This window comes from Lepidochelys kempii, chromosome 20, assembly GCF_965140285.1.
Source record: "Lepidochelys kempii isolate rLepKem1 chromosome 20, rLepKem1.hap1, whole genome shotgun sequence".
In the NCBI taxonomy this organism is placed as follows: Eukaryota; Metazoa; Chordata; order Testudines; family Cheloniidae; genus Lepidochelys; species Lepidochelys kempii.
In genome coordinates, this window is record NC_136399.1 from 25,734,506 (window position 1) to 25,762,147 (window position 27,642).

The window sequence follows — 27,642 nt, forward strand, 5'->3', positions numbered from 1 at the left end:
GAACCTGCACGGCCGTGCCCCGCCCCCTCAGGGAAAAGGGGCGGGGTTACCTCCACGGCGGGGCGGGGCAGCTCTCACCGCTTGGGCTGCGGGGGGGGGGGGCTATGGTGCCTCTTGCCCCGGGGTGGGGGATGGGGGGTACGGGCCCCTTGCCCGGGGGGGGGGCTATGGTGCCTCTTGCCCCGGGGTGGGGGATGGGGGATACGGGCCCCTTGCCCGGGGGGGGGCTATGGTGCCTCTTGCCCCGGGGTGGGGGATGGGGGGTACGGGCCCCTTGATCCCGGGGGGGGGCTATGGTGCCTCTTGCCCCAGGGTGGGGGATGGGGGGTACGGGCCCCTTGATCCCGGGGGGGGGGCTATGGTGCCTCTTGCCCCGGGGTGGGGGATGGGGGGGTACGGGCCCCTTGATCCCGGGGGGGCTATGGTGCCTCTTGCCCCGGGGTGGGGGATGGGGGGTACGGGCCCCTTGCCCGGGGGGGGGCTATGGTGCCTCTTGCCCCGGGGTGGGGGATGGGGGGGTACGGGCCCCTTGATCCCGGGGGGGGGCTATGGTGCCTCTTGCCCCGGGGTGGGGGATGGGGGGGTACGGGCCCCTTGATCCCGGGGGGGGGCTATGGTGCCTCTTGCCCCGGGGGTGGGGGATGGGGGGTACGGGCCCCTTGATCCCGGGGGGGCTATGGTGCCTCTTGCCCCAGGGGTGGGGGATGGGGGGTACGGGCCCCTTGCCCGGGGAGGGGCTATGGTGCCTCTTGCCCCGGGGGTGGGGGATGGGGGGTACGGGCCCCTTGCCCGGGGAGGGGCTATGGTGCCTCTTGCCCCGGGGTGGGGGATGGGGGGTACGGGCCCCTTGACCCCGGGGCGGGATGGGGGTAATGCAGCTGCTCTTACGTTGGATCCTGGCCAGGCTGCTCTCAATGCATCTCCCATCTGGAGATCTCAGAGCTGGGGAACTAGCTCCCCTGGGGGAAACTGAGGCCCAGCCAGTGGTGGAGCTGGGGGAGATCCCAGGTGTCCTGGTTGTATCGTTCTGGTCACGAGACCACGTGCTCTGGCTTCCTCGCTGCCTCCCCCACTTCCAGCACCAACTGGAATCGCATCCCAGTGCTGAGCCTGGCCCCGGCGACAGGCCAGCTCATGGCTGCCTTGTGACATCAGAAAGCCCGGCTGGCTAAGCAGCAGGGCCTGGGCTAAAATGGCCAGATTAGTTTTACACGGGAGCTTGAGGGCTGCAGGCCAGGCCAGCACCTTGGGGCCCCTCCCCCAGAAAGGGAGTGAAGAGGGGATCGGTTTGTGCCCTGGAAGATGGGACTCTGCCAGGCCCGGCTTCCTAAAACTGCTAAGCCACTGAAACCTGAACTGCAGGGTAAATGGCAAGCTGGCTCTGGGGGCATGGCGGGGGTGGGGCTTTCTGAGCTTTCAGGGGATATCAAAATGTGTGGATGGGTGAGTCTCTCTTGCTGGTTTGAGCCCAGGGAGCCAGTACTCTCGGTTCCATTCCCAGCTCCGGGAGGGGAGGGGGGTCTAGTGGTCAGAGCTGCAAGAAGGCTGGGAAATAGCCTTTATGGGAAGGGACAAATCCACCCAAGCAATGGAGAGGCTGGGCCATGAGGGAGGATTTAATTTGCTGTCTTGTTACCGTATGACTCTTCCGGGAACTCCTGCTTCCGCCAGCAGGTCAACAGAAGGGTGGTTGGCTCCCGGTGGAAAACAGTGCCTATTTCCTAGCAGCACTTTAGCTTGGCTGGGATTTAGGGGGAAGATGCTGGTCCAGGGTGTACCCTGATCCAGAAGCACGCCTACTGCAGCGAGATGTTGGCTTGGAGGGAGCATGGGGTGTGAAACCCACCAGTCCGGCCTCGCCCTCTGGAAGCCAGCTCCCATGGGTGATGGTCAAAACTCATTCCCTGCTTGGCGCAGAAAGTCAGAGGGAGGAGAAGGGATTCTTCCTGATCCCAGAGAACAACCGATCCCATCAAAGTCACAGCCTGGACCAACCTCCTCTGGGGGATGGAGGCCCAGCTCTCTTGTCCCACCATGGCAGGGATGGATGCATGTGGAGTGGCAGCGTGTGTCCATCTGTGCCAGGGAAGGGGGTGTGCACATGGCAGCGAGTGCCAGCAGCGCAGCGTGTCCGCATAAGGGAGAGCGAGTCGGTCTCAGTTCTGGAGATAAATGCAGAACACTGGGCCCCGGAGTTACCAGCCCCCACCTCTTACAGCACGAAATTCCTCTGGAGGAAGAACAACGCTCAGTCGCATCTGCCTGCACTGGAGCGGTTGGGCTGGGCTGGGTTTTTTCAGGGCTCTCTACGCAGGTTTAAGCCCATCTGCTACCACAGGGTCAGGCCCGGCTCTTCCACCAGTTTATCCCAGCTAGAAATGAACAGAGCTCAGGTTCGCCCATCTGTGTTCTTATCTGGCCCTTTGTGGTATCTGAGGGGCATTACATAGCCCATAACTGCCCCGGCTGCTTGCTCATCGTACAGAGTAGAGATGTCTCTAGAGGATGATTGCAATTTATGGGGTGGCTGGTTCACACCAAGGCCCCTTGGCTTTTCTAAACAGCTCAGTGGGTACTTTAACCCTGGCTGACTCCGAGGTCTTGCTCACGGGGGCAGGTCCTAGCGAGACAGCTGCTTTGTAGCACCTAGCAGTGACTGAAAGGCCTTGGCCCAAATTCTGCTTCTGGTTCTACAATTGCCACTTCCTGGGCACTGACACCAGAGGGGCTCAGGCTGCGACTCCCAACAGCCAGCGCGGTGACTCTAGTTCCTAATGGACACAGCCCAGAATCCACCAGCTAATGGGCCCCTTTTCGGGGTGGGAGGTGGGCCACGGACAGCGAGCTTCCCACAAGAGGGATCTCTCCAGGGCAGGACTGAGGCACATTGGTGTTAAGCGTGGGATACTTGCCTAGGGGGTCGAGGGCTGTCAATTTAGTGGGGGGTTAACGAGGGTTTTCAGGAGCTGATGTCTACTGCATGGTTGAGATGGGGGAGTTGCCGCACTGGACCGGACCGGGGGTCCATCTAACTCAGCACCCAGTGCTAGGCCCTCCTGGTCCCTTCCCCTTAGCTTATTTTCCCCATCGGGCTACAGCAATTTTTGTGCCTATTTTGTGCTCACAACCAACCCGCTCTGGGCTGGGATCTCATCAAATGGAGCAGCATCAGGCCTGTCCAATGCGCCTTGGGAGATCCTTGTCTCACCCCTTCTCCCTGCCCCATCTCTGTCTCTCGCCACAGAGAAGCTGAAGTCGCAAGTCATCATCTTCGTGATAGGAGGCCCGGGCTGTGGCAAAGGGACACAGTGTGAGAGGCTGGCTGCCAAGTACCAGTTCCAGCACCTGGGCCTGGGGAGCCTCCTGCGGGCGGAAGCCAGCCAGCCCACGCGCCAGGGGCGACAAATCAAGGACATCATGATGAAAGGAGCGCTCGTGCCTTCAGTGAGGCTCCCCCACCCCACTTCCCTCGCGGATTGCAGCAGCCCCACCTTCCCTGGGGGAATGATCCCCCCCAGTCAACTCCGTGCCTGGCACTTCCTAAGGGTCCCAAGAAATGTTCCAAGGCTGCAAAAGAGCCACCCTCTGCAAGCACCAGCCTGCCAGCTCTGCCACCGCCCTGGCTCCCCCTCTGCTGCTCCCTGCCCTGCTCATCCCTCTCCCACCCCCTTTCCCAGTCTGGATCCAGCCCCACCGCCCCACTAGCCGGCCCAAGGGAGAGGCCAGGAGCTGTGTGGGGGTCTGGGGTCCCTCCAGTGCCTTAGTCTTGTGGGCAAGGGGACGTGGGGCACTTGCTCACGCAACCAGGGGTGGCTCCGGACAAAGCCCTTCTTCCTTAGCGCTGAGGGGGGGCTTCTGTCTCCCTAGGGCTTCATCCTTGACCTGCTGAACGACAACCTGCTGCAGAGAGAGGAGGCGAAGGGCTTCCTGGTCAATGGCTTCCCCCGGGAGCTCAAGCAGGCCAAGGACTTCGAGCGTGTGGTAAGCGCCGCAGGGGAGGAAGGACCAGCAGGCCGCTGGCCAGGGCGGGGGGCAGGTGCTGTGCTGATACCCAGGAGGTAGAGGAAGGAGGCAGCGTGAGGCATTCAGAGGGGCTGAGTGCATGCTGGAGCCGCAGCCACTCTTCCCCCTTCCCGAACTCAGAGCCAGCAGGGCTCAGTCATGGCCCGGCTCCCCCTGCTCCAGGGCGTCGGCCCCCACCCCATCCTCTCGCCTTGCGCAGGAACGGCCTGATGCCCATTTCTCCGCTGGCCCTGGGGCTGCTGCACCCCACCCCTTGGTGGCTGGCCAGGGAGCAGTCTGCCAGGGTGGTGCTGCGCCCCTGAGCGGGGGTTTACCATGCCGCAGGTGGGGCGTCCTCCCAACATCGTGATCGTCTTGGACTGCTCGACAGAGACCATGATCCAGCGGCTGCTGCTGCGGGGCCAGACCGGCCATCGGGCCGACGACCACGAGGCCTGTATCCGCCAGCGGCTGGAGACTCACTACTCGCTGTGCGAGCCCGTCATCAGCTACTACCAGCAGCAGAACCTGCTCAGAAACGTAGGGGGGGCACCACAAGAGACTTCCTGGGCATTAACCCCTCCCCTTTCCTTCTCCCCTCACAGCCCAGCGGAGCCCATTGCAGGCTGCCCGGGTGGGCCCTCCTGGGTTAGCAGGATCATGGGTACCACTCACCAGGCGCATGGAAACACCATCCAGGGGCTGAGCCAGTGGGCAGGCCCCTTGGGCCCGAGAGGGGAGGAGGAACTCGGTGGCAGCTGGAGCCCCCCTGCCCACAGCACTGGGGGTGGGAGAGAATGGGCCTGGGCTGCACAAAAGCTCAGTGGTTTTGAGCAGGGCCTAGGGCTGCATTCCCCCCTCCCCCAAGCACAGGGACACCCAAGGGTTTCCCAGGGGGTGGGTACTAATGCCAGGTGCTCAGTGAGGCCCAGCGGGAGGGAACTAGAGCCAGGTGCCTGCAGGGCCCATGGCAGATGCGGCTCCAGCCCAGCTGCTCTGTTGTGTCCTGCAGATTCTAGGCGAGGAGCCGGAAGACGCCATCTACTCAAAGTGCTGCTTCGTCATCGACAGCCTCGTTTAGGCCACGGGCCTGCTGCTGCCCTGCCTGGGGCCACCCCGCAGCTGGCGCTGTGTTCAAATAAAGGCTCAGCTTCTGGCCCTGGTCCTACGCTTGCCCTACGCAGAGACGTCCCTCAGCGCCTGCCCCATCATATGGGGCTTATGAGTGCCAGCTGGTGGCCCAGAGCTGACACCACATGCTTATGGGGATGGTCCAGGGCCCTTTCTCAGTCCGGGCCCTTCGCCTCCCCCCTCAGAGGCAGCATCGTGCTGCTGGAGCTAGCTATACCAGCAGCCAAGGTACCTCAGAGCTAGCGAGGCAGTGGCCCAGGTGCACAGAAACGGCCAGCAGGGATCCAGGGGCTTGCGGACACGGAAAGTATTTGACACATGCAAGGGAGCCAGGCAAGGTGGGTGAAGCCTATGGCAAAGAGCAAACGCCCAGGTCCCAGCGGAGGGGAGATGGCCACAGCTCCACCACACTGGCTGCTTTGAGTTAGGCAGATATCGCAGGGCAAAAGTCCCTGCTCTGCCTTCTGGAGCAGCCAATTAGCTCACCAGCCTCCTGGCCTAACCCCTAACTCCCTACTCATCAGGGCAGTAGCTGCAGGAACCTTTTACGGCACCCCCCCCCGAATCAGACCTACGCAATTCCAAATCAGCCCCCCTTCGGGGAGCAGGACTGCATGAAAGGAGAACGGCTGTGACAAGACAGCCAGGCTGGAGCATGGGGAGGGTTCTTCTGAGGGGACAAGTAGCAGCCAAGACAAGACCACATCCATCAAAACACTGAGTTTACCACCAAAAGTCCTTTTGTTTTTTCAATACATGAGTTCAAGCTCAGCTACACATGAGTGAAGAGAGCTCCAGCTGGGCACCAGCTTTTCTACAGAGGTCAGCCCCACACCTGTCATCTGAAAGTGAGCTTTGTGCCAAGCTCTGCCCTCAGCTGCCCGGGCAGCTCAGGGCAGAACAGCAGGCTAGCACAGGAAGCGGTTCCAGGGAAGGCTTCCCCCTGCATCACCCCAAGCCAGGGAGTGTCCAGCAGGTGGATAGGGAAGAACCTTTCCAAAGGTGCTTTCTGATAGCCTGCACTCGCTCTATGGGAGAAGCACCAGGTCCCCCACATCTGCTTGGACAACCTCCTGCCCCAGCTGGAGAGGCCAAGCCAAGGGAGGCTCATCTGTCCATAAGCAGAGGAGAGTTCAGTGCTTAGGGCATCAGCCTAGGACTGGGGAAACCAGGTGTAAGGTCTGACCCCAGAGGAATCTGGGCAAGTCACAGTCTGGGCCTCCAGTTCTTCATCTGTCCAGTGGGGATCAGAGCTCTGCCCTGCCGTCCAGGGGGGTGCAGGGACAAACATGGATGAGTAGGAGGCATTCAGGTACTACAGAGACAGGGCCAGCTAAGGCCTTACAGTGGGAATGGACCTGCCTAGGTATCAGTGAAATTACAGTCCCTTGGGATTGCTCAGCAAAAGACGGGAGGTATTGAATGGGCCGAGCACAGCTCCACTTGCTCCTCAACTGTCAAGAGAAGCAATTCCTTACCCCACATGGGTAACCTCAGCTCACCAGGCCAGATATGCCGCTGAGGGGCAGTGGCATAAAGCCCCTCCTAACAAGCAGTATCCGGGGGCATACCTTATCGCCAGTTGCTCGGTTCGGAAATAGTGCAGCAGAGTTGGTTTCAAAACAAAAAGAGCATTTTATTTAACAAAGCACAATTGCCTGCTCAAACTATAAAAAAACCACAGGAGCTCTTAGTTCATCAGGTTTTACAACAGCTATATCATGAGAACAATCCGCTTCAAAACCCTATGGACAGACAGACGCCACCCAGCAGACACAGGGAGGTTTTGTTATCATTTATTTGTGAAGTTAAAAACAAGCGGTAAAAAGTAAAAACTGAGCGTACAATTGTTTGTTTCAGTCTCCTCTTGAACAGACGAAATACATGACAGACCAGTCCCAATTGTGGGAAAATGGGAGGGGGAAAGGGGTTGTTTTATCTGAAACACCGACACCTTATTCGAGGAATGTTCCAACTCTAACTAAAAAGCAGAGTGATTTTTTTTTCTCCTTGTAAAGTTTTTTATTTTTTTTTAAAAACAAAACGAAAAGAAAAAACATGTTACCCTGAAATCGACGTGTGTTTCAGGAGGGCTGAGTTCTTGCAGCAGTTTTAGTTCACTATCTTCTACAGCTGGCTCAACATGAAGGATTCAGATATTTTTATTTTTATTTTATTTTATTTTAAAGGACTTGAAGGAGGAGCAGCCGAGGTTCCGCTAAGAAACCCAGCAATCAGACCCAGCTCCCTTCCCCAACAGCGGCCATCTCTTTCCAAAAACAAAAAGGGTTTCACAGGTGGGAAGTTCACATTCAATTCACTGAGCCTGCAAGGATCGGGGAGAGAGACAGGAGTCAGTTACCCCTGACAGACACCGCTACGGACGGAAGAGTCCGAAAGCAACACAGGGCCGCCCTCTGCTGCAACAGCACCGGCAATGTGCTGCCAAGTTGGAGTGGAGCGAAAACTGGCCTCGGCTCCCAACTCCCCTGCACACTAGGAAATCCCACCACTGAAGCAGGGTGTTTGAAAAGGAAATTGGCAGGTCAAGTCTGGAAGAGAATCTAGGTTTCAGAAGCAGCAGCTTTGGTCAGTCCTGAAGATCAGATGAAAGTCTTGGCCTGGGGAAAGCATTTCTAAAGGGGGCTGCTTGAAATTCGGCATATTTAGGCAGCTAAGTAAGTGGCACGGAGCCCCTAGCAAGACCAAGTGAAGTCTCCAGGTGCTGCTGGAAAAAAGTCACTTAGTCAGGTGCCTAAATGTAGCTGAAACCTGATTTTTAGGCTTCTGTTTCTGAAAAACGTGGCCCTAGAATGTAACCACTAAGCCTGGCCCACTGCAGGATTGACAGCCCAAGAGCTGCAGCAGGACAGGCTAGAGGCTGGAGCGAATCTAGTTCCCTAGGTCAGCGAACAGCACCTTTCAGGTCAGCGCTGCCGAGCGTGCTCTCACCTTACGGAGGAGAAGCTGGTCAGAAACGTAGGAATCTGCACCCAGGTTCTCTTTGAAGGAGTTTCCCTGGTTTGAAGCTCGCTATATTCCAACATCTCTACAGACCGATCCCCTTGAACTACCAGGGCTAACAAAGTGATCCCCCCACATCCCCCAATGGATAAGACAACCCCTAACCCTACGAAGAAGTCCTAGCCCCTGAAAATGGACCTATGAGCCAGAGCTAAGAGCCCAGGGGAAACTGGAGAATCTTTTACCAGTTCTGTCCATTTCCCTGAGCTCCCATCTCCTCTGACCACCCCCCAGGTGTCTATGCATCAACGTAAATCCACATTAACAGCGTGGGTCTGTGTTGCCACCTAGTGGCGGATCCATAGAAGAGGTTTACGAGTCTGCTACTGCCTCCAGCTAATGGACTGGGTCCTTTAGCTCAAGCAGTAGAAGCTCAGGCTTGTAGGTCGAGGTGTCCTGGGTTGAATCCCCGTCGACGACCGATGTGGGAGCCGGTGCACGAGCACAAAGATGCCGCTCAGGAAGCGCTTCCTGTGGGACCGAGGGTCTCGCCCAGGCAGGAGAAGCTACAGCTGGGGGTTGAAGGCAGGCAGCGGGGCACATGGCCGATCACTCACCTGCTGTCCCTGCTGTGTCGGTGGCGGCACTGGGCCCCCAGCCCCTGGTGTCTGTCCGTAGTAGGCAGCCTGCTGTCTGTAGTACTCTGCCCAGGCTGCGCTGTAGTCTGGCTGAGGTCCCGGTGGTGCCCCTGGTCCTCCACCAGTAGCCACTTGAGCTGCTACGATGGGGCAGGGGAGAGAAGAGGGGGGTGAGTCAGTGACTCCAGGGGCATTGGGCTCCCTCCCCCACCCCCCAATATGTCTCCAATGGTCAGCAGACAGGAGCTGGACTTTCCTTGCTGATTCACACACACGCATGCACACGCTCCAGGCCTCGCTCACCTTGTTTCTTATAATATTCCTCCCAGGCTTTCGTGTAGTCCTGCTGTGGGGGTGCCCCAGGCTGCTGGGGCTGCTGGCCTGTGGGCAGAGACACATGCATCAGGGACCCCGGACAGGTGGGCAAGGGAATGAGCAGCTGGGGAGGGAGGAGCAGCCTGGCAGTATTACTGCCCCCTTTGCCCAGTGGGTTTGAGACCAACACGAACTGGCTTTGCCAAGTGGCATTTCTGGTTGGGGTGAAGACTGGGGATGTTCACATGGATTCTGCAGGGCACACGGCCCACTTGCTGGGTCTGCCCACGGGCCTACATCTCCCGAACTAGACAAGCTGCTGAACCCCTTTCTCCACCTGACCCTCAGTGACTTTCCCTCTCAGAACAGGTCTGACTGCTCAGTGCTGGGGAAATCAGCCCATGGCCTGTCACTAGAACAACCCTCTGCCCACATATGCGGCCAGGCCAGTCTGCTTCAGAGGCAGGTACCTCTTGCTCAGGGCTGGAGTTCAGTCCTCAGGACTCTCAATGTTCAGCCTTTGCACTAGGGCCAGTTAGTGTCAGTCCTGAGGTCACAAGGAGCTGGACCAAGACCCTCGATTCACTGCTGCCATCCAGCACAGCGCTCTTCACCTGGGGCTGTGTCTGCATTGGCTAAGCCACCCCACCCCGCTAGAGGCAGACCGAGTCCCCTGGGCCGCCCAGGGCATTACCTAGTTTTTTGTAATACTCCTCCCACGCTTTAGTGTAGTCGGACTGCCCGGCCGGGGGTGGCTGCGGCGGCTCTCCCTGAACCGGGGGCGCTGTGGGAGCTGGTGGCTGCCCGGGCACGGGGCCAGGTGGCTGCTGGTAGTAGTGCGAGTAGTATGCTGCCCAGGCTGCGTTGGGATCTGCTGCCGCTGCTGCTTTGCCTGGAAAGGAGACACATGAGAACAGACACCGGCTCCTGCCCCGCCCACTGGCTCCACAGGGGGTGGCTCTAGGTACTTACTTGGGTCATGAGGAGCCGGAGGCTGCCACTGCGGGTAGGTGTTCCCCCAGCCTTGGGGTGGGTATGGGTGGGGGGGAGGAGCCCCAGGGCTGAAAGAGGAGAGCAAGAGACACTGATGAGGAGGGAGCAGAACCCGGCTGGGACATGCTGACTGGGAGGGTGGGCATGTCCCTGCACATCTCCCCAAAGCATGGTTCTCAGATCCCTGCTGCAGCACCAGTGGGGACAGGCAGCCCACCAGAGCCAAATGGGCAGACAGAGGCTTTACTGTGCTCCCTTCGGTTTGTGTTTGTACAGGGCCTGGCACTATGGGCTCCAGGGTAGTGACCGGGCTCCTCTGTGCCACCCCAGTATAAAGTACCAACTGCACAGCTCTCGAGCACTCAGGGCGGATAGGAAGAGGCCAGCTGACTCTGAAGATCTGGTGGGGTTAATCCACCTATTTTACAGGCTACTTCTTAGCATCCACCTCCACCAAAGGGCAAGCTCAAGACTAATCTTCCCTGGTGCAGAATAACTCCCTGCAGCCCTGCTTCTGGTCCATCAAGATCCAGAACCGGGTCTCTGCAGTCTTATCCATTCTCCCATCTTCCCCGAGGAGGGGAGGATTTGGCCAGGAGCTTCCCCAGCAGAACTTAGGGCTGTTTTTTTTCTTGCTCCTAGACTGGAAGGATGGTCCAAAGTTTGGGCACTAGACATTATAGGGGATTCCCTAGACACTAGGGGAGCAGCCCCTGCCTCCAAAACTAGGCCACCAGATGCCCCTGGATTCATTGCTCATTCCAACCCCTTAAAGACCCAGCATCATCCACAAACACCTTTTTGCAGCATGTCATGCACTCCCTCCCCTGCCCCCAAAAGAGGCAGGAGATTCCAATACTCACTGAGGGGGAGCTCCTGGTGGCCCTGGATTGAAAGGTCCTGGGTTGAAAGGGCCCATTGGGCCAGCAGGGCCCGGGGGCCCTCCAGGCCCAGGCCCAGGTCCAACTGGGCAGAGGGGGCCCTGGAGAGAGGAAATAATCCGTAAGTGCTGAGAGCCACGATGCCCCAGGTCAGCCTCCAGTGCTCTGCTGCCCCCTCGCTGTGGGGGTAGGTGGAAGCTGGGGGCACTCCCTGCACCCACCTCGATCTTCTCCTCGATGAGCTGCTTGGCGTGGTCGATCTGCTGCGGGGAGCCTCGGATGATGAACAGTTTGAAGTTGGGGTCTCCGTTGGGAGGCAGCTGCCGGGAGATCTCGACGAACGCCCCCGTCTGCTGGTTTATGGCTTTGACGTTCTCCCCGCCTGGAAGAGAGGGTGGAGCTGTGAGCTCTGGCTCTGCTGGAGCGGTGGCAGGGGAGACGCTGGGAACCGCTGTATGAAGAGCCGATGGCAAAGGGCACTCACCTCTGCCAATGACCAGCCCACACTTGTGAGTAGGGATAGAGAAGGTCATTTCTCCTCCAGGAGGCCCCCAGTTACCCTGCCCTCGGCCACGACCTCTGCCTCCAGGGGGCATTCCTGGGCCAGGGGGGCCCGGCGGGCCACTCTGCAAGACAACAGCAGAAACAGCTTCAGGGATGGGTCACTGGCAGCCAGCTGCAGTGCGGAACATCTTGGCACCTCGCGCCGGCAGGGGGGAAATCAGTCTTGGGATTCAGGTGCTTTGTGCTTTAAAAGCGACCCGCTGAGGGAGGAAAAAGTGGGCGTGTGCCAGGTCACAAGCCCCAGAGAGCACAAAGAGCAATCACTTGGGGGCAGGCTGCGAGCATGTACTGAAAGCCAAGACAACCTCACTCCCTCTCCCTTCCAGGTCAGGTATTCTCAGTCGACCTCTCACACACACACATTCTATAAGGTTCTCGCTGATACCGTGTTTGTTTTGTTTTGTTTTTTTTACACACTCTTAGAGAGTCAGTTTAGAGGGTGGTCATGAAAATCTGACCTCTAGGTAGGGGCCACTATCCGAGAAGGGTTGAGAAATGCCCCGTCAGAAAGTATGTTTCTGTGTTACTTAGGTTCTAAAATTCAGGTCCAGTCTGCTGGGAGGCTGGGAACAGAGCTAGTGTTAATGACGACCCAAGAACAAAAGCTACTTGTTAAGAGGGACAGATTTTTAGGAGTGGGCTAACCATTTTTGTACAGCTTTTTCTATCATTTGCCCTGGTACCGTTAAAGTGGCACCACCCCCTACTGTGGGCAGTTCTCCAGATACTGCTATTCCCTTATGGGAAAGGGACCAAGCCATACTGGAATAAGGCACAGATAAGAGGAGACAGTGTGGTCTAGTGGAGAGTGCACCGGCCAGGGACTCGGGAGTTCTGGATTCTCTTCCCAGCTCTGCCCTGCTGGGTGACCTTGAGCAAGTCCTCCTTGTGCCTCACTTTTCCTATCTGTATAATGGGGATAATATTGACCTCCTTTTTGATCTACTGATAAGAACTAAAGATTATCCTAACAGCATCCACCTTATGGGCTGCACTGGGGTAACTATTTCAGTAAGAAATAATCACACCTGAAATAGTTAAAATCAGTAAAAAGCCTACAGAGCACACCTTGGCCCCCCTCTACACTTACAATTTAGATCAACCTAGCTATGCAGACCTAACCCTCAGCACAGGAGCAGCTAGGTCAACAGAAAATTCTTCATTTGACCCAGCTCCTGCTCTTGGATTACCTACAGGGACAGAAACCTTTCCACTGTAGGAAGCGTCCACACTAAGATGCTTCAGCTGTGACACTGTAGCTCCCCTAGCGTGGACATGCCCTGAGTCACCACTTAAATGTTTGTTAACACCTAATTAACATTTTGATTAAAAAGAAACCCTAATTTGCAACACTCAGCTTTTCAATTAAGGTGTTAAGAGTTTGCAACAAACAGAGCTTCTATCTCCCACTGGTCTGCCAAAGCCAGGGAAGATCACAGTCCTGATTTTTTTTTTTCTTTTAAACTTAAAAATAAGTAGGAAGAAATCTGACTTTTCAGGCTCCCTTATACATCATGCAGCAGAAAAGAAGTGGTACAGGTTCTATTTTTAGGACTCCTTTGTTGGTTAAAGAAACATCTGGACAGCCAGACTGGATCAGACCTGAGGCCAGTCTAGCCCAGTATTCCAGCAGATGCCACCCCTGAGGTTTTGGAAGAAGGTGTAAAAACCCTGCAGCAGCAGGGTAACCTGTACCATGGTAGGTCTCATTCTGATCTACCAGGTCGCTCTGAGACTCAGGTCTTCCTGACTCACTCTATTCGCCAGCTAATAAGGATGAATTTTCTGCTAAGGAACATGCACTGGGCGGGGAGTCGGCCCCTCCTAGGGCAGTATGCTGGAGCGGGGCACCCCAGTGTTACCTACCCGAAGGCTCTGCAGGAGGTCATTTATAATCCGGGCAGCATGCTCGCACCTGTCTGGGGGCCCCATAATATGGGCGATCTTCTCAGGACCCGTCCCATCATCTGAAACAAGCACAGGAGCCAGCTCAACAAGCGAGGTACCCATTGCCATGCCCGACTCCTCAAGACAAGCGCCAGGCCCCAGAACACTTCGCATTAGCAGCGGACAAGGTTTACCATTGTGTTTGCAGCAGTAAAAGGAAATAGTAGCGTTCCCTTGTACCTATCCTCAGCCGTGGCACTTGGACCATGGTGAAGAGGGCTGTATAGATGGGGTACAAGTACCAGGAGCCAACCTCCTGGCTTAAGTCTATCTGGACAGCATAGACTATGCTAAAATGCGCTTCCTCTGCCTTACAAGCTTGCACGGTACCCGTTTTGTTAACATAGGATCAGCAGGTGGAAGAGCAGGTCACACATCCAATCAGCCTGAAGAAGCAGATTTAAGCTATGTGGGGAAATTAACCTCTTGGAAGCTGGAGTGAAATCTGCTCTATGCTTAAATGTTCTCTCCATTAAAGAGTGCCCAGAGCACAGAACTTCCCAGCCAGGGCCAACCACTGGTTCCCCAAGCCAGGTTATCCACCTCTGGAAGTGGCAGATACCTGTTGCTTCAGAAGGAGGCCACCATCCCATCCCACTTTGCATAATGCACTGGGCTATTTGCACTCATGTACAGGGGGAAGACTATTCCTTCCTGATCCCTTAACCCACGAGGCATGAGATTGGATAGGCAATTCTTGGGATTTTTTCCAAGGAAAAAAAATAAACAATCTGTCTTATTGGTTTACAGGAAAAATACCCTCCCCCACCCCCAAAAAAAGTTAGTGTGGTGCGGCTATGAATGAGGAACTTTGAAGTGATCACTGAATGATGCGAGTTACAATATCAATGCCCCAGGGAACGTGTGTGCAGAAGAGCCCAGGCTGAGTCTCTGGTTGAGGAGAATCTTGATGCTTAGCCATGCAGGAGATGGGTTTGGAAGGATTCTCTGGTGAAGGGGAAGGGGAGAGCTATTTAGGCTTCTGACCTTGCTTGAACTGTATCCGAACTCCAGCATCATTTTGTATTTTCTTAATCATCTCTCCGCTACGGCCAATAACCACACCGACAGAATGCCTGGGCACAGGGACCTGAGGAAGGGTCAAGAGCAAAATTAACTGGAGAACAGGAAACACGGCTAAGACCTAGGAAGTAATTTCCTAGGACACTAGGCCTAAGGTGTTTTTTTTGGTGACTGCTGCCCCCTACTGTCAGACTACATAACATTCTCCTTTGACAGAACCAGCAGCAGGCAGACTGTTCAGCAAGGAAAGATTGTGCCCCAAACTAATGCGCTAAATCGGTCTTACATCTATTCCTCCACCAATCCTGGAACCGTATTCATTTCGGTCACCAAAGCCTCCCTGGTCACGTTCTCGCAGGATGTCCATCACCATCTCACATGCTTGCTGCAAACAAGAAACAGCAACATGAGCCCAGGGAACCAGTGACTCCCATGCTGCAGGCCTGGCTCCCAGAGTAAGCAGGACTGAGGCTTGCATGGACCACTGGGCACCCAGCCAAGAATTCCTTCTTTAAATACATGGGGACCATTAGCTAGGTTAAGTGACTTTAATCCCAGGGGCCCCCCACACAAAGGATCCCAGTGGTCCAGAAAAGCCACAGTAAAAAGTCACAACTGCTACCAAGTGACTGGGAACAATGCAGCTCAAGGGAAGATCCAAGAGTGACACGCACATCCCCAGCTATGTTTCACAGTTCAGGCATACACAGCTCTGTTCTCAGTCTCCTGGCCAAGGCTGGGCAGTTCCTAAATTCGCCCCAGTGGCAGGTACGATAAGACCACTGTAGTAGAGCGCCTGGTTCACACTTGTCCAGCACTTTCATAGAGGATCTCAGTGATCTATATATAGCAGAACATCCACTGCAGCTGTGTGTCAGGTATATTCAACCTCCTTTTACCAAGGTACAAGCAGACAGAGGTCAAACTGCCCAAGGATACACAGTGTTTATGATACAACCACGGGCAGATTCCCTAGCTGCTTAATTTAATCATTTCAATACATGTTTATACCTGTACCGTGCCCACCATCTGAAGAGCTCAGAAGTTTACATCAAATTCACTTCCACACCCTATTTAAGTGTAATTTTGGGGAAATAGGGAACAGAAACGACATGTCCACGTTCTCGCAAGATGTCCAGCATCATCTCACATGCTTGTCCAAGGTGTCACAGCAAGTGAGAGGCGGAGCTAGGACTAGAAGCCAAGCCTCCAGACTCCTAGCCTGGTGCTTTAACTACAAGCCCATCCTTCCTCTCAGGTGGACACTATTCAGTATTCACTTCCTGTCCTAAACAAGTTTGTGCTGTCGGACTGAGCGGTTTCACAAGGGGAGGCATGTACGTGAAGCAATTCTGAATGTGTAAAGTGTTCTGGAGAGATCAAAGTGACTCAGTAGGACGGGGTCCCAACACGGTGCCCACGGGCACCATGGAGCCCACTGGGGCATTTTTGTGCAGTCGCAGGACACCCCGCCGCTGAAAGGCTGCTGAGAAGCATTGCTGTTTCTCGGCGGCGATGATTCTTCCCACTACTGCTTCTCGGCGGCAGCATTGCGGTGGCGGGGTGTCTGGCACCCGCCACAGTCTTCTGTGAATAGCAATATGCTATTCCCACAAGAAAGGTTGGGGACCACTGCATTAGAACACTTATAAGGTTTGAGCCAAAGTAGTTAGCTTCAGAATGGCCCTAAGGCAGGTAACCACTGACTAGGAAAGCAGCGGTTCTCAACCAGGGGTACATGTATCCTGTGGGGTACATCAACTCATCTAGAGATTTGCCTTGTTTTACAACAGGCGACATAAAAAGCACTAGCCCAGTCAGTACAAACGAACATTTCATCCAGACAATGACTTGTGTATACTGCTCTATAGACTAGCCACTGAAATGAAAGTACAATATTTATATTCCAATTGATGTCATAATTATATAGTACCATGAGAAAGTAACCAACTTTTCAATAATAGCAGGCTGTGACACTTGCCATTTTTGTCTGGTTTTGTAAGCAAGTGGTTAAGTAAGGTGAAACTTGGGGTATGCAAGACAAATCAGCCTCCTGAAAGGGGTACAATAGTCAAAGGTTGAGAGCCACTGCAATAAAGGGACCACGAAACGGGAACCACTTTATACCATCCACAACAAGCCCTCCCCACAGGCAAATAGGGAAAACAGTGCAGTCAACCTCCTCCCCTCGCTCTCCACACAGACAGCTACATACACAAACACTCTCACTAGGGCAAGTCAGCCTGACCTACCTGTACTTTGTAGGGGTCTCCAATTATCCGAAGGGGCTTGTCTACATTGGTGTTTTGGGAACCGTCTTGAATTAAAATCATTTTCACTCCAGCTCGCTCCTGCATTGGGGCGAAAGGAGACTGGAAGTCAGCCAGAGGTTGGGCAAGCCTGGAGAGTTCCAGCCATCAAGGTTCTATAGCATAAACCTGCCATAACCTACGGTGACTGGAGCTCTGATAGGGGGGAAGTAGAAGGGACCAGACTTCCCCACTAACTAACATCAGGACCTTCACCATGGTCTCTAGAGAGACTCACCCAAGAATTCAGCTTGTGTCGTGAACCATAGTTCCAATACAGACATGGCAGTTGGCAGTAGAAACCAGACCTGGAACCATCACTGCCAAGGGCACAAGCCCCTACCTGTAGATTTTGGGATCTCCAGGGTTTTAGGTTTCCATTGAGTCACACTCCTAGCCTTTCCAGTGATGAAGCTTTCTGAACATGTGCCGACTTAGGCAGGATTCCCTGCGCCCTGACTGATGCCCGGGTGACTCAGTGTCCCTCTGTTCCTGCTGCACTTTTCCAGAGATGCCAGGGAGGCAGCTAAGCAAAACTGCCTTGGGGCTTATCTAGACTAGGGAAGTCTGCACAGGGTTGCTCCAGTGCAAAGTGGGGTTTGCACAAGTGACATCCTGGTAAGTTAGATGGGTGCCAACCCCAGCTTATGTTGGTGGAGCGACACCAACATAACCCGTTGCATAGACAGGGCCTTAGGGGCATTATATGGACTTTGCCAAGCCCCCTGAGGAAAAGATGGCCATGCACCCCACCTGAGCTAACAGGGCACAGCTGGACACACCACATTAGCGAGTGACCCAGAATTTCAGAAGGAATCAGAGTGGCCCCAGGGCAGAAGCCTTTCACTGCTCAAGATGAAGAGGCCACCAAAGGCACCATGCTAGAGCAGGCTGAGCCGCAAGGCAGGTAGAGTTAATGAGACAGGAAAGAGGAGGAAATTGCTAAGTGAGGGGAAAAGGGGCAGCTCTGGTGCACTGCCCCCTGCTCTAACCACAGGCAGTTCTCAGTCCACCTGCCCCACAGGCTGGGTGGCTCCCAGCCCTTACCTGTAACTGTTTAATGGTCTCTCCCCCTTTGCCGATCACCAGCCCTGCCTTCCCAGCCGGGATCATGATTTCCTGCACTGTGCCATTCTGCCCGTTAGCATTGTCATGGAACTGGCCAGGCGGCCCCCCACGACCCCGCGACACGATATCATCCAGCATCATTTTTGCCTTCCTGTAAGGGGAAAGAAAACCAGCAATGGTGGTGAGCAGTAGGGGGGGGGAGCGGGGGAGGGAACTGACACCCAGCCACCATTCATACACCCCAGACTAATGCTGCAATACACAGGACAGGCCCTTGGCACTGCAGTGGCCCATCCAGCCCCCTTCCAGGATGACCCTCTCGCCGGGAGCTCCCATCCCACCATGCCAAGTCTCAAGATTTGGACAGCCCAGATAACCCGCACAGCGTGTTTCTGCCTATCCCTGCATATTCCAGAGGGGGGGTTGTTCAGTCAAGGACAGTAAGACCTTGCCAAGAAGGCAGGCCCAGTTGCCACGCTGCCCAGGGCTGACATTTGCTACATGCTAACCCCATGATTACAAACCAAAGTGGACATTGCTGTTCTGTCATCAAGAGCCCTGAGCAGTAAGGTCAGGAGATTCCTACTGCTGCACCTATACCTGGGCATTTTGGTTCTACAGCCTATAGCCAAACCCTTTCACAACTGCCCAGCTCAAGACAAGAGGCTACGGTCCCTTCTAATGATGGGGCAGGAGACCCTATACTTGCAAATCGCCCACTCAGAATTCCGCTCTTTGGAAAGGGGAGGGGAAGGGTTATGAATTTTCTTCAGGGTCTCTCTTCCCACTAACTTTATACAGCTCTTGTCCTCCCTGAAGACTGCGAAAGTTCCCAAGAAGAAAACCACCAAACAGCAGCAGAACCTCCAGGACAGCACAGCAGAAGGCAGGTGACAGGGAGAACCTTTGGCAGTGGTTTGATAGTGAGGGAGGAGAGGCAGCAAACACAAAGCAAGTTCTGAAGATTTGAGCTTAAAGTTCAACAACAAGGCCCTGCCTGACAGCCAGCTGATTACAGTATGTACCAGGACCCATGGCTGAATAAAGGGTGTACTCACTGGACAGATTCTGGGGATCCAGTCAGAGAGACGCTCCGCTCTGGTAATCCGCCACTGTCTGTAGGAGAAGACCGTGTTAAATGACATGCTCCTAGGGCACTTTGCCTGGAGGTTCCCACGGGAACCTCTACAGATGTGCTTATGCTTTCTCTCCCTACAAACTAAGGCAGAATGGTGCTATGAAGGAGCTGGAATAACGGCAGAGATCTGAAGGGGGAAATGCTCTGTGGTGGCTGAGTTCACACTGTGCCACGTGGCTCGTAATTCCATTATGCCTGCTGGTGCTGATGGCCTTTGCCATTTTATATCAGTGACCCCTGGTATTTATAAGGCATCACTACAGTAGCTAGGCACTACTCTATAGATGAGTGAACTCACTGCATCCCAGGAAAGACATGGCCAGAGCTGTCTAACACACTATTAAACCACACTCCCGGGGAACACATTAGAATATTTCTGGGGAATGCTCGATGCCAGGGGCATTCTTTGCTTCAGAGATTTAAGGCCAGAAAGGACCACTATGATCATTTAGTCTGACCTGCATAGAACTCCACCCAGGAATTGCCACGGAGCCCAACAATATACTAGCGACAGAGGACTGAGAATCGACCACATCCATTGCTTAAAGGGGTAATTATGTTCACTGCTATAAATTTACACCTCAAATGAAGGGGCCCAGGAAGACCAGTCTAGCTGGGCATTGATGAGCACTCTGCAGAGTTCTTGCACCGTGAAGGATTCCCAAGAAGCACCAGTCCATACCTGGTGATATCTGTACTTTGCAGCCCGAGTCTTGCTGGATTTTGTTGATCTGTTCACCTCCTCTGCCTATAACTGGAAAAAAAAGGAAAGGAGAAGAACTGCTAAGGAACACTGGCTTACTACAGGGAAAGGAAATGTCACTAGCAGACAGGTCTCAAAGCAAAATGCTTCACATGATTCAGTTATAGACTATTAATCTGCAACCACTTTAAAAAGAAAACAATCCAATATCCATCTATCTCCATGCAGAAGATAGAAGCCTTACATTCTACTGGAGGAATAGTAAAAATAATGTTCAAATATAATGTAGTGGGAGGGTCCCTCCCCCCCCACACTGCAGGTTGTAGGATGATCTTCGCTCTCACAGCTACTAACATATGGCACTTTTCAGCCATGAATCTCAAAGCACTCTACAAAGGCGAGTGGGTTTCATTATCCCCTTTCTAGAGAAGGGAAAACTGAAGCAGCAGCGAACAGAACCCAGGGCTTGAGTCCAGTGCCCCATGTGAGTCTATGGGGGTCAGAAGGGGGAAGAGAAGCAACAGATTCAAATATTAAATCTAGTTAAACAAGACTCTCAGAAGGGCCTTGTTCACCACAGGGCCTGGGCAGCCTAAAGGAATCAGTAGCCTCTGAAGGAGAGTTTGGGGCACCCAAACTCACTCAACTCCTCCTCTAGCCTCAAAAAGCTCAGAAAACCAAGCCAACTGAAACCGCATCTTGCAAACCAACTGTTTCCTGGGCTCAGATCTTGTATGCAATGGAGCCCAGTTTTCTCCTGCTTAGCATCACGCTGAAGCCAGTGTTACAGCCACCATTCCTTCTGGCAAAGGTCTAGATTGGACTCCCTTCAGAGCCAGTCACTGCTTCTCAGATCAGCGAGACAAGACTGAAAGTCCCCTCTTCCCTGGGAGAGGAACACTGAGCCCTTCACAACACTCCTGTGAATCCATGCCACTGCCCACAGACCACAATCTCAGTGCACAATGGAAGTGCCAACAACCACGGTGACAACACACCCGTCTAGGAAGTTCCCCTCGGTATCTAATCCCTACCATTTAAAGCAGGGAGTCCGAGCCCGTGCAACCAATAACACAAAATGCTCCACCCTGCATCTTTCCTGGCTGGCACAAGTGCCACACCAGAGTTGCCAGAGTGTTAGCATAAGACTCAAATGCTAGTCAGATCTCGGATAGCTGTAACCCAACAGCGAAGGGGATCAGAGCAAAGAACAACTGAGTTTTTCTGCAAAAAGCTCAGCAACTGGCCCTGAGAAGCCAGGAAGGTATTTGCGAGTAAAGGTAACAGTGAAAGCCTTTCACTAAAGCAACAGCAAGGCTGCTCCCTCCCTGTCTAATACTCACTGAGTCCCACCATGCCATCAGGTACTCTGTACTCTTCAGTCACTGTAGACCTGCAAAGGGAAACGGTCAGCGGCTTAAAGTGAGGAGTGGGAGGGTAACAAAATAGGAACCGATAGTCACCTGCATCGATCAGAAACAAAAGAAAAGGACTTTCCTTCTCCTGGGAGGACAGACCGATTGGAAGGTGACAGAGCTATTGGCACCAGGCTAGGGGATGCGGGTGTGTCGGGGTTATGCATGGCAAACTAGCTACATGTCCTGGAGTCCACTGTATCAGCATTTGCACACAGTGCTCTGGTTTTTACAGAAGCCAAAGCTATGAAACCTAAAGCAAAGGCTGCACAAGAGCTAGAAATACCACGCTGGTGGCCAAGAAGCACGTCCCTCACTACCAACACGGCACACTCATGCCAGGAGCGACCAGTCTCCCCAATGGCATGTCACACGACTCCAAGTGCAAGCCTCACATCTGAGCAAAGCAGCTTGTTAAGTTTTGGGGCATCACAATGTTGCCCCTCCTGCAGACATCTGAAGTACAAGAGACGTGTCGCTAATCTGGTTCTGAATGTTCGGTTCAAACTCACAAGCCTCATGACTTTGGGGTGGGGGAGAAGGGTGAAGGTGGAGTTTACCTGGGAGGAGGATGGATCGGTCCAAGTTGAGCTGACATTGCTAAAAAGGAAAACCATGAGAGGTTTTGGGTTATGAATTCACATACCAGAATGCAGAACAATGCCACAAAGCCAACAACAAATCAGTCACTATCCAGGTAGACTATGGAAGATAAAAATCCCAGCAGGTTAAAAACAGGTTCCTGCACATTTCTAACCCAAATCTTCCCCCTTCCCTCATCTTTCACCCAATCCATTATTATTTTCTCAGCCTCAACATGAAATGCCCACTCCAGGTGAGCAACAGCTATCAGAGGGTTTTATATGTGGTTAACAGCACCTCCCCAGGCACCGGCTATAATCCCTTTTAATGTATGTTGTACTTACAATCACCTTGAGCAGCCAGTTTCTTGCTCTCTGGCTGGTCTGTTTAAAAGAGAAGGGAGTAGATTAGATGCAAGCCAACCTCTTTCCAGTACTTACAGGTGGCCTCCTTTCTCCACATGCTGACATGTGACATAGGAGACCAACTCTCGAAGTATGATGGTCTAGATGTGAGCTATGTACATCTTCATTAAGGAAACCATTAGAACATTTAAACAATGGAAACTTATCAAAATAAAAATTAATATTCTAAATCCAAGCGCCTATGACAACAACTAGCATTTATGTAGTACTTTCCATCCTGTGCTTAGACAATACCCAGGAATCTTTCACCCATGCTGAAAGGCCCTGGCACTTCTACAGGTGTTGGAATCAGAGATGGCAATGGATTGGGCAGAGAGGGTACTGAACTAGAAGTGCAGAGACATGGGGGGTTACTCCCAGCTTGGCCAGTGGCTGTGTGAGAGCTTGAGCAAGTCATTTCTCATCTGTGTATGTCAGCTGTGTTAGTTGTACAATAGGGATATACTGAAAAGCTCCCCCCCCCGCCCCCCAGCTACAGATGAAAAGCACTAGGTAAGTGATAAGTATCACCAAGGCCCAGCACTCATCACATAATGGTGCTGTTCAAATATAGACAACGAACACCCTGCAGTACCTCCGTCTTCCAGTTGCCTCTTCTGACCCCCAAACCCAAAGTCTGGAGTGTTGTTGTTCACCGTGGTAGCTGCATCACCCCCAATTTTAGCCGCTATCTGAAAAGAAAGCAGTTGGCATTGTACAGTTACTACCAAAGGGAAAATCCTTCCAGAAATTAGCAACAATGGGGAAGTAAAAGCAACTGGATTAGCAAAAACAAAATTCTCAAGCCCTAGGACCTTCAGTCCATTAAATATACCACACAATAACTGCAATGCCATTTAAAAAGTCCTAGGCTAGGCTACACAGTTCAGATGACATTAAACAACCACGCTTAAGCTAAGCAAGGGCTAGCATGTTATTACAGCACTAAAAAATATACTCTAACTTAGGTCTATATAAAGAGAGTTAATGACATAGTATTTGCATATAGCAAACACTATTAAAGCTGAAAAATTGCAGCTACTTAACGCATGTGCTTAAACTTCCTGAAAAACATTTTCTGGGGCTGAAAGATTTGTACTTTATTTCAGCCAAAATGCGACTTATGCAAAAAACCTTACTTAAAAACGCATTATAAATGTCCCTTCCTATGTTTGTTCACTGATGTAACTCAAAAGTGGCAGTACCTTCGATCTTTATACCTACCAGACACAACTCTCAGCCAAGAGACCTGTACCACATTAACTCCAAATAATTTGAGAGCGTGGAAGCAGAATGTGCAGCAGCAAATTTCACTAGCTAAGAGTCCACTTTTGAACGCCAGTTGAGAGACTTTGTCCCATTTCTACCTCTCAGGTAGGATGTGTGGTCACAACAGTGTTTCTTGTACGTAGAACTGTTAGCTCACGCTCATTTCAAATTCTCACACTCCAGCTAGCTCTCTGGAAGCATCAGTATACACTCGTGTCTCTTAGGTGTGCGCATGCATTAATTTTGTATTTACATGAGTGTACACAACTCAGACAGATTTCCCTCTTTCATTAAACTTAGGAAATTAAATGCAAAAAAATTGTTAATACAACATTAAGGTTGCAAATTTTAATTAAGAAGTCAAGCATTGCAATAGTTAGTGTTTTTATGAGAATCTGAATTTGTGCACACAGGACAAATGTGTAACTTGAGTATATTCATTAATAATTGGAACCGACAAATATTCATTATTTCAATTACTGATTAGATTAATGTGTACAGTTAAGATCCAATAGGATAGAAGTAAGACTATCAGATGATATTTTGTATTTCCCATTTAAATTCACAACCTTAACCCTGCATTAACATCGGTTTTCAACTGATTTTTAGAAGTAGCTCCCTTGTTTATTTACCTGCTGCAACTCAAGTTTAGGATTCTGCTCAACAGGAGCTGACACCACCACAGGCACCTGAAGACAGTAGAGGACATGGTGATGTGCTCAGCTGTTGCAGGACAGAGAAAATCCCGTGCTTGGGTATTGGCAGATAAGTCATTTTTATAGTGTTCATAAAAGGTGCAAGACTGACAGCACTGAAGGTCAAAGTTCTCTACCTAGCCAAATCAAGTACAGCCAGGCAGTCCAACAGCAAGGCGAGATTCCCTGCAATGCCCGCAGCAATGTGTGTCATCCACGACGACTAGTAATTATTGTTAAGTGCTGACAGTGAGCTTGCTGCTGTACAATTCACAAAAGGCTATCCCTGCCCGGAAGAACTGCAATTCTCAAGTGACCTGGAGGGACTCCTCTTTGGGGCAGAGGACAGCTCAGTTTCCATGGCCCATTCAATCCTTTGCCCCTTTGGTGAGGAAGCCAACTGAACTCTGGTGATGTGTGTTGTGGAGACCTGTTCACTGAGAAGCGGACTGAAGCTTAGTCATTACCAGAAAAGGTTTGCTGGGATAGCTAGAAGATACCGATCCTGGCAAACAGAGCCCTGCAGTGGGACTGGAATCCTGTGGTTCCGCAGGACCTGTTGCCCTAATAGTGGGAACAGGTAAAATGTACTTTGTTGCAGATGCAATTGGGTGGGCAAACAAAATAAAATAAAAATACCCCAGACTGCAGTAATTTGTGGGGGAAAACTGTAAATGGTTAAAGATTTGTTTTATTCTTTTAATGATAAAAATGGTCTGAATTCTGTTTTTTCAGAGAGAAAAACTGATGGGATTGTTTTGAGGTTTTGGTTTTAGTGGCATGGGGGAAATCGGTTTCTCTTGTAGGATCTAAGGTTTTTGTGGGTGAGAGCGGGATAAAATGCAAGAAACAATGCAGGAGCGGATATTGCGGTGCAGGACTGGAGCAGGATTAAAAACAAAAAAGAGTCCCACGCAGGGCTCTCCTTGCAAACTCTTCTAGTGGCAATGCAGATTAAGAGTGTTTGTGCTGGGTCAGTTTACACAGTTCCCCAAAGGACAGACGCTATTCTGGAAAAGTATTTCTTTGCTGACATAACCGGGTTTACACTAGGCTTTTGTCCATATAAAAGTGTCATTAAAAAAAATCACACCTTAAATTGACATTATTATTGACAAAAGTTAACTCCCCAGCCCAGCCACACCATTCAATGGTGAGCACTTTTGGCAGCTATCAAGCTGGACTGGATTCCAATCAGTGACACAGAAGTGAAAAGCTTTGTACACCCCATTATTAGGCCACTAAACCATCCCACCAATCCCTTCATTTTATTAAAAACAAACTTATCCCTGATTTAAGGTTGCATATTTGTTTCACTTTGGGATCCTTCACTTTTTAACGAAGTGAGCTTTGCCCCTTGATCCCCTAAAAACAAAAAAATAATCTTCTCATTTTAAAAGTCAAATTTCAAATTGGGGCAGCTACAAAGCATTCAAGAGGTTAAAAATTTAGAAATACATTTCCCAAACTTAAGTTGTCAGTTTTATACTGAAGCATCCATCTGACATACAGATGCATTAATATTCCAAGATTTTAGCACTGCAGAAAAATTTACCTAAAAGTTGGGAAGAAAATTAGCATAAAACATCACCAAACCACCAGCATCTCAGTACTTCCTTGCAGTGAGAAGACTAGTGCAGAATTTCCCTGCATGTTAGCAGAGCCCACATTTCAGCGCTATGTCCAACCACCAGTGCCCACGAGTCATAGCAGGATACAGACATTTTCAACGTAGAGAAATTCCTTCTGCAAATGCAATTGTTCATCTGAATTGTGACTGACTTGTCAGTATTTACGCTGCTTCCTCTGTAGTCTGAGGAAATGAAGCCATGAGTTGTAGTGGCTTGCCTAGCTGATAAAGATGCTAATCTGCTCCACAATTTCAGTGGGAAGCATCACCCTCATCTCCCAAATGTTGGGTATCTATTTTTTGTAGACTGTGTGTTGGAGACAAGCTTGTTTGAGCAGTTGGGTTAGCAGCCCATGGCTCTGCGGTTTTATAGCATTCTGCTAGTCTTGCAAAGTCAGAAAAATAAGGGACACCTGCAGAAGTTGGGATGCATGGGGACAACAAGCCCTACCACCCATTAAGTTAGATAAACCACCAACCACCTGAGGACAAGGTTAACACTGCCAACCTTCTTCTTTTGGGACAGTCATATTGCAACAAGAACGGAAAGAACCCCAGAATTAAGGAGGGCCATCCCAAACATGTCCCTATTTAATGTGGGACTAGGGATGAGGCCCCAATGGGTGCTGCAGGCAGAAATAGGGGAGGGCTGAGCAGAGCTCTCTGCTGGCCATATGTGAGGGAACAGACCCAGGAGCCTGGCCAACCCCCTCTTCCACATGCATGAAGCAAGAAGTGAGACCCAGGCTAAGAATAAGCTGAATATGGACCATTAAATCCTGAAGCTGAATGCAGATGAACAACTCTGACCTTCCCCCTCCCCAAACTGGTGATAGAAGGGAGTGTCCTACCCCCGTGGGGGAACAGGAGTAGGCCACCTTGGGGGGATCCCTTCACCTTCCTGCCCACCTTCACTCAGCCTATCCTCTCCTCCAGCTCTCTCCAACCCTTTACCTCCCCTTCCACTCTTAAGAGCCCAGCCCCTCTGTTCCCAACACCTACCGCATACAGTCCCTAATTCCTCTTCTCCCCACATCCTGCTCTCCATCCCATTACCCCCAGCCCTGTTACCAACCCACCCCGCCTCCCTCCTCCCACAGCTTATACCCATCCCCCACACACCAGGCCCCTCCCCTAGGCCCCCTCTCCTCTGCTCCCAGCCCCCACAACCCATACCCCTTCCCTCCCATCCTACCTCCCCCACTCCCATACCCCCTCCTCCGCCCCAGGCCCATTCCAGCCCCCCTCCCCCCATAACCTATACCCCTTTCTCCGCCCCTCCTAGCTCCCTCCCCTCTGCTCCCATCCCCCATAACCCGTCCCTGTCCCCCGCCCCCAGCCCTCTGCTCCCGGACCCCATACCTGTCCCTGCCCCCACCCCCCGCTCCCAGCCCCCCCCATTCCACCCCCCCTCCCCTCTGCTCGCAGCCCTCGCGGCCCATCCCCTTTCCTCCGCCCATCCCCTCTAACCCTCATAGCTCCGGCCCCCCCCCCCACCTCGCGCCTCAGGCCCAAGCCCCCCCCGGCTCCCGGCCCGGCCCCGCCGCCCCCTCACCTGTCGGGCCCGCTGCACGGCGTCGGCGAAGGCGTCCTTGCGGATCCCCCCGGGCGGCCCCCCCGCTCCGCCCGGGCCGGGCCCCCCCGCGCCTCCCGCGCCCGCTCCTCCCGGCGGCGGCCCCCCAGCTCCGGCTCCGCCGGCTCCCCCACCGGGGGGCCCTCCGGAGGGCGGGGGCCCGGCCGGGCTATAGTCCGACATGGCGGCGGCTGAGGCCGGCGAGAGACGCTGAGGAGGCGGCGGCGGCGGCGAGGGCTCAACGCGGGAACCAGGCCGAGCTCTCCACACACCCCCGCAAAGCACGGTGGGATCGGGGGGCGGGGACTCCGCCGATATCCCCGCCCCCCGCGAGGCTCGAAGGCCAGTCACACACGCGGAGCGCTCTGAGTGACAACGACATACAACCAATCCCGATA

The 27,642-nt window shown here is 52.9% G+C and overlaps 2 protein-coding genes across 5 annotated transcripts; one reads left to right on the top strand and one right to left on the bottom strand.

Annotated features, from left to right (window-relative positions):
* Positions 1–807: 807 nt before the first annotated feature.
* LOC140901119 (adenylate kinase isoenzyme 1) lies at positions 808–6,980 on the top strand. 2 transcript variants are annotated; one of them, XM_073319383.2, is made up of 5 exons: positions 808–1,363; positions 3,245–3,444; positions 3,868–3,981; positions 4,348–4,542; positions 5,015–5,181. In XM_073319383.2, the coding sequence occupies exons 1-5, from the start codon at positions 1,303–1,305 to the stop codon at positions 5,081–5,083; spliced, it is 639 nt and encodes a 212-aa protein (XP_073175484.1). In that variant the 5' UTR covers positions 808–1,302; the 3' UTR covers positions 5,084–5,181. The 2 variants fall into 2 exon arrangements, with proteins under 2 accessions (XP_073175484.1, XP_073175483.1); XM_073319382.2 differs by lacking the exon at positions 808–1,363 and having other exon boundaries at positions 1,373–3,444; positions 4,348–6,980.
* On the bottom strand, positions 6,914–27,538 carry KHSRP (KH-type splicing regulatory protein). Of its 3 annotated transcripts, XM_073319380.2 has the most exons (21): positions 27,227–27,538; positions 23,979–24,035; positions 22,673–22,769; positions 22,018–22,056; positions 21,652–21,691; positions 21,020–21,069; positions 19,656–19,727; positions 18,894–18,951; positions 17,815–17,986; positions 16,711–16,809; positions 14,745–14,843; positions 14,423–14,525; positions 13,355–13,455; positions 11,409–11,550; positions 11,146–11,306; positions 10,907–11,025; positions 10,023–10,111; positions 9,745–9,942; positions 9,039–9,116; positions 8,715–8,875; positions 6,914–7,459 (listed from the first exon to the last, which is right to left on the bottom strand). In XM_073319380.2, exons 1-21 carry the CDS (start codon positions 27,425–27,427, stop codon positions 7,451–7,453), a joined length of 2,145 nt encoding a protein of 714 aa, XP_073175481.1. In that variant the 5' UTR covers positions 27,428–27,538; the 3' UTR covers positions 6,914–7,450. The 3 variants fall into 3 exon arrangements, with proteins under 3 accessions (XP_073175481.1, XP_073175480.1, XP_073175482.1); XM_073319379.2 differs by having other exon boundaries at positions 6,914–8,875; XM_073319381.1 differs by lacking the exon at positions 23,979–24,035 and having other exon boundaries at positions 6,914–8,875; positions 27,227–27,537.
* Positions 27,539–27,642: the final 104 nt, after the last annotated feature.

Coding starts and splice junctions, on each gene's coding strand:
- LOC140901119 (XM_073319382.2), top strand. CDS start 3,418: ATGATGAAAGGAGCGCTCGTGCCTTCA. Junction 3,445..3,867: donor AAGGAGCGCTCGTGCCTTCA/GTGAGGCTCCCC, acceptor CTGTCTCCCTAG/GGCTTCATCCTTGACCTGCT. Junction 3,982..4,347: donor CCAAGGACTTCGAGCGTGTG/GTAAGCGCCGCA, acceptor ACCATGCCGCAG/GTGGGGCGTCCTCCCAACAT.
- KHSRP (XM_073319379.2), bottom strand. CDS start 27,427: ATGTCGGACTATAGCCCGGCCGGGCCCCCGCCCTCCGGAGGGCCCCCC. Junction 22,057..22,672: donor GAGGCAACTGGAAGACGGAG/GTACTGCAGGGT, acceptor TCTTTTAAACAG/ACCAGCCAGAGAGCAAGAAA. Junction 8,876..9,038: donor GGAATATTATAAGAAACAAG/GTGAGCGAGGCC, acceptor GCCCCATCGTAG/CAGCTCAAGTGGCTACTGGT.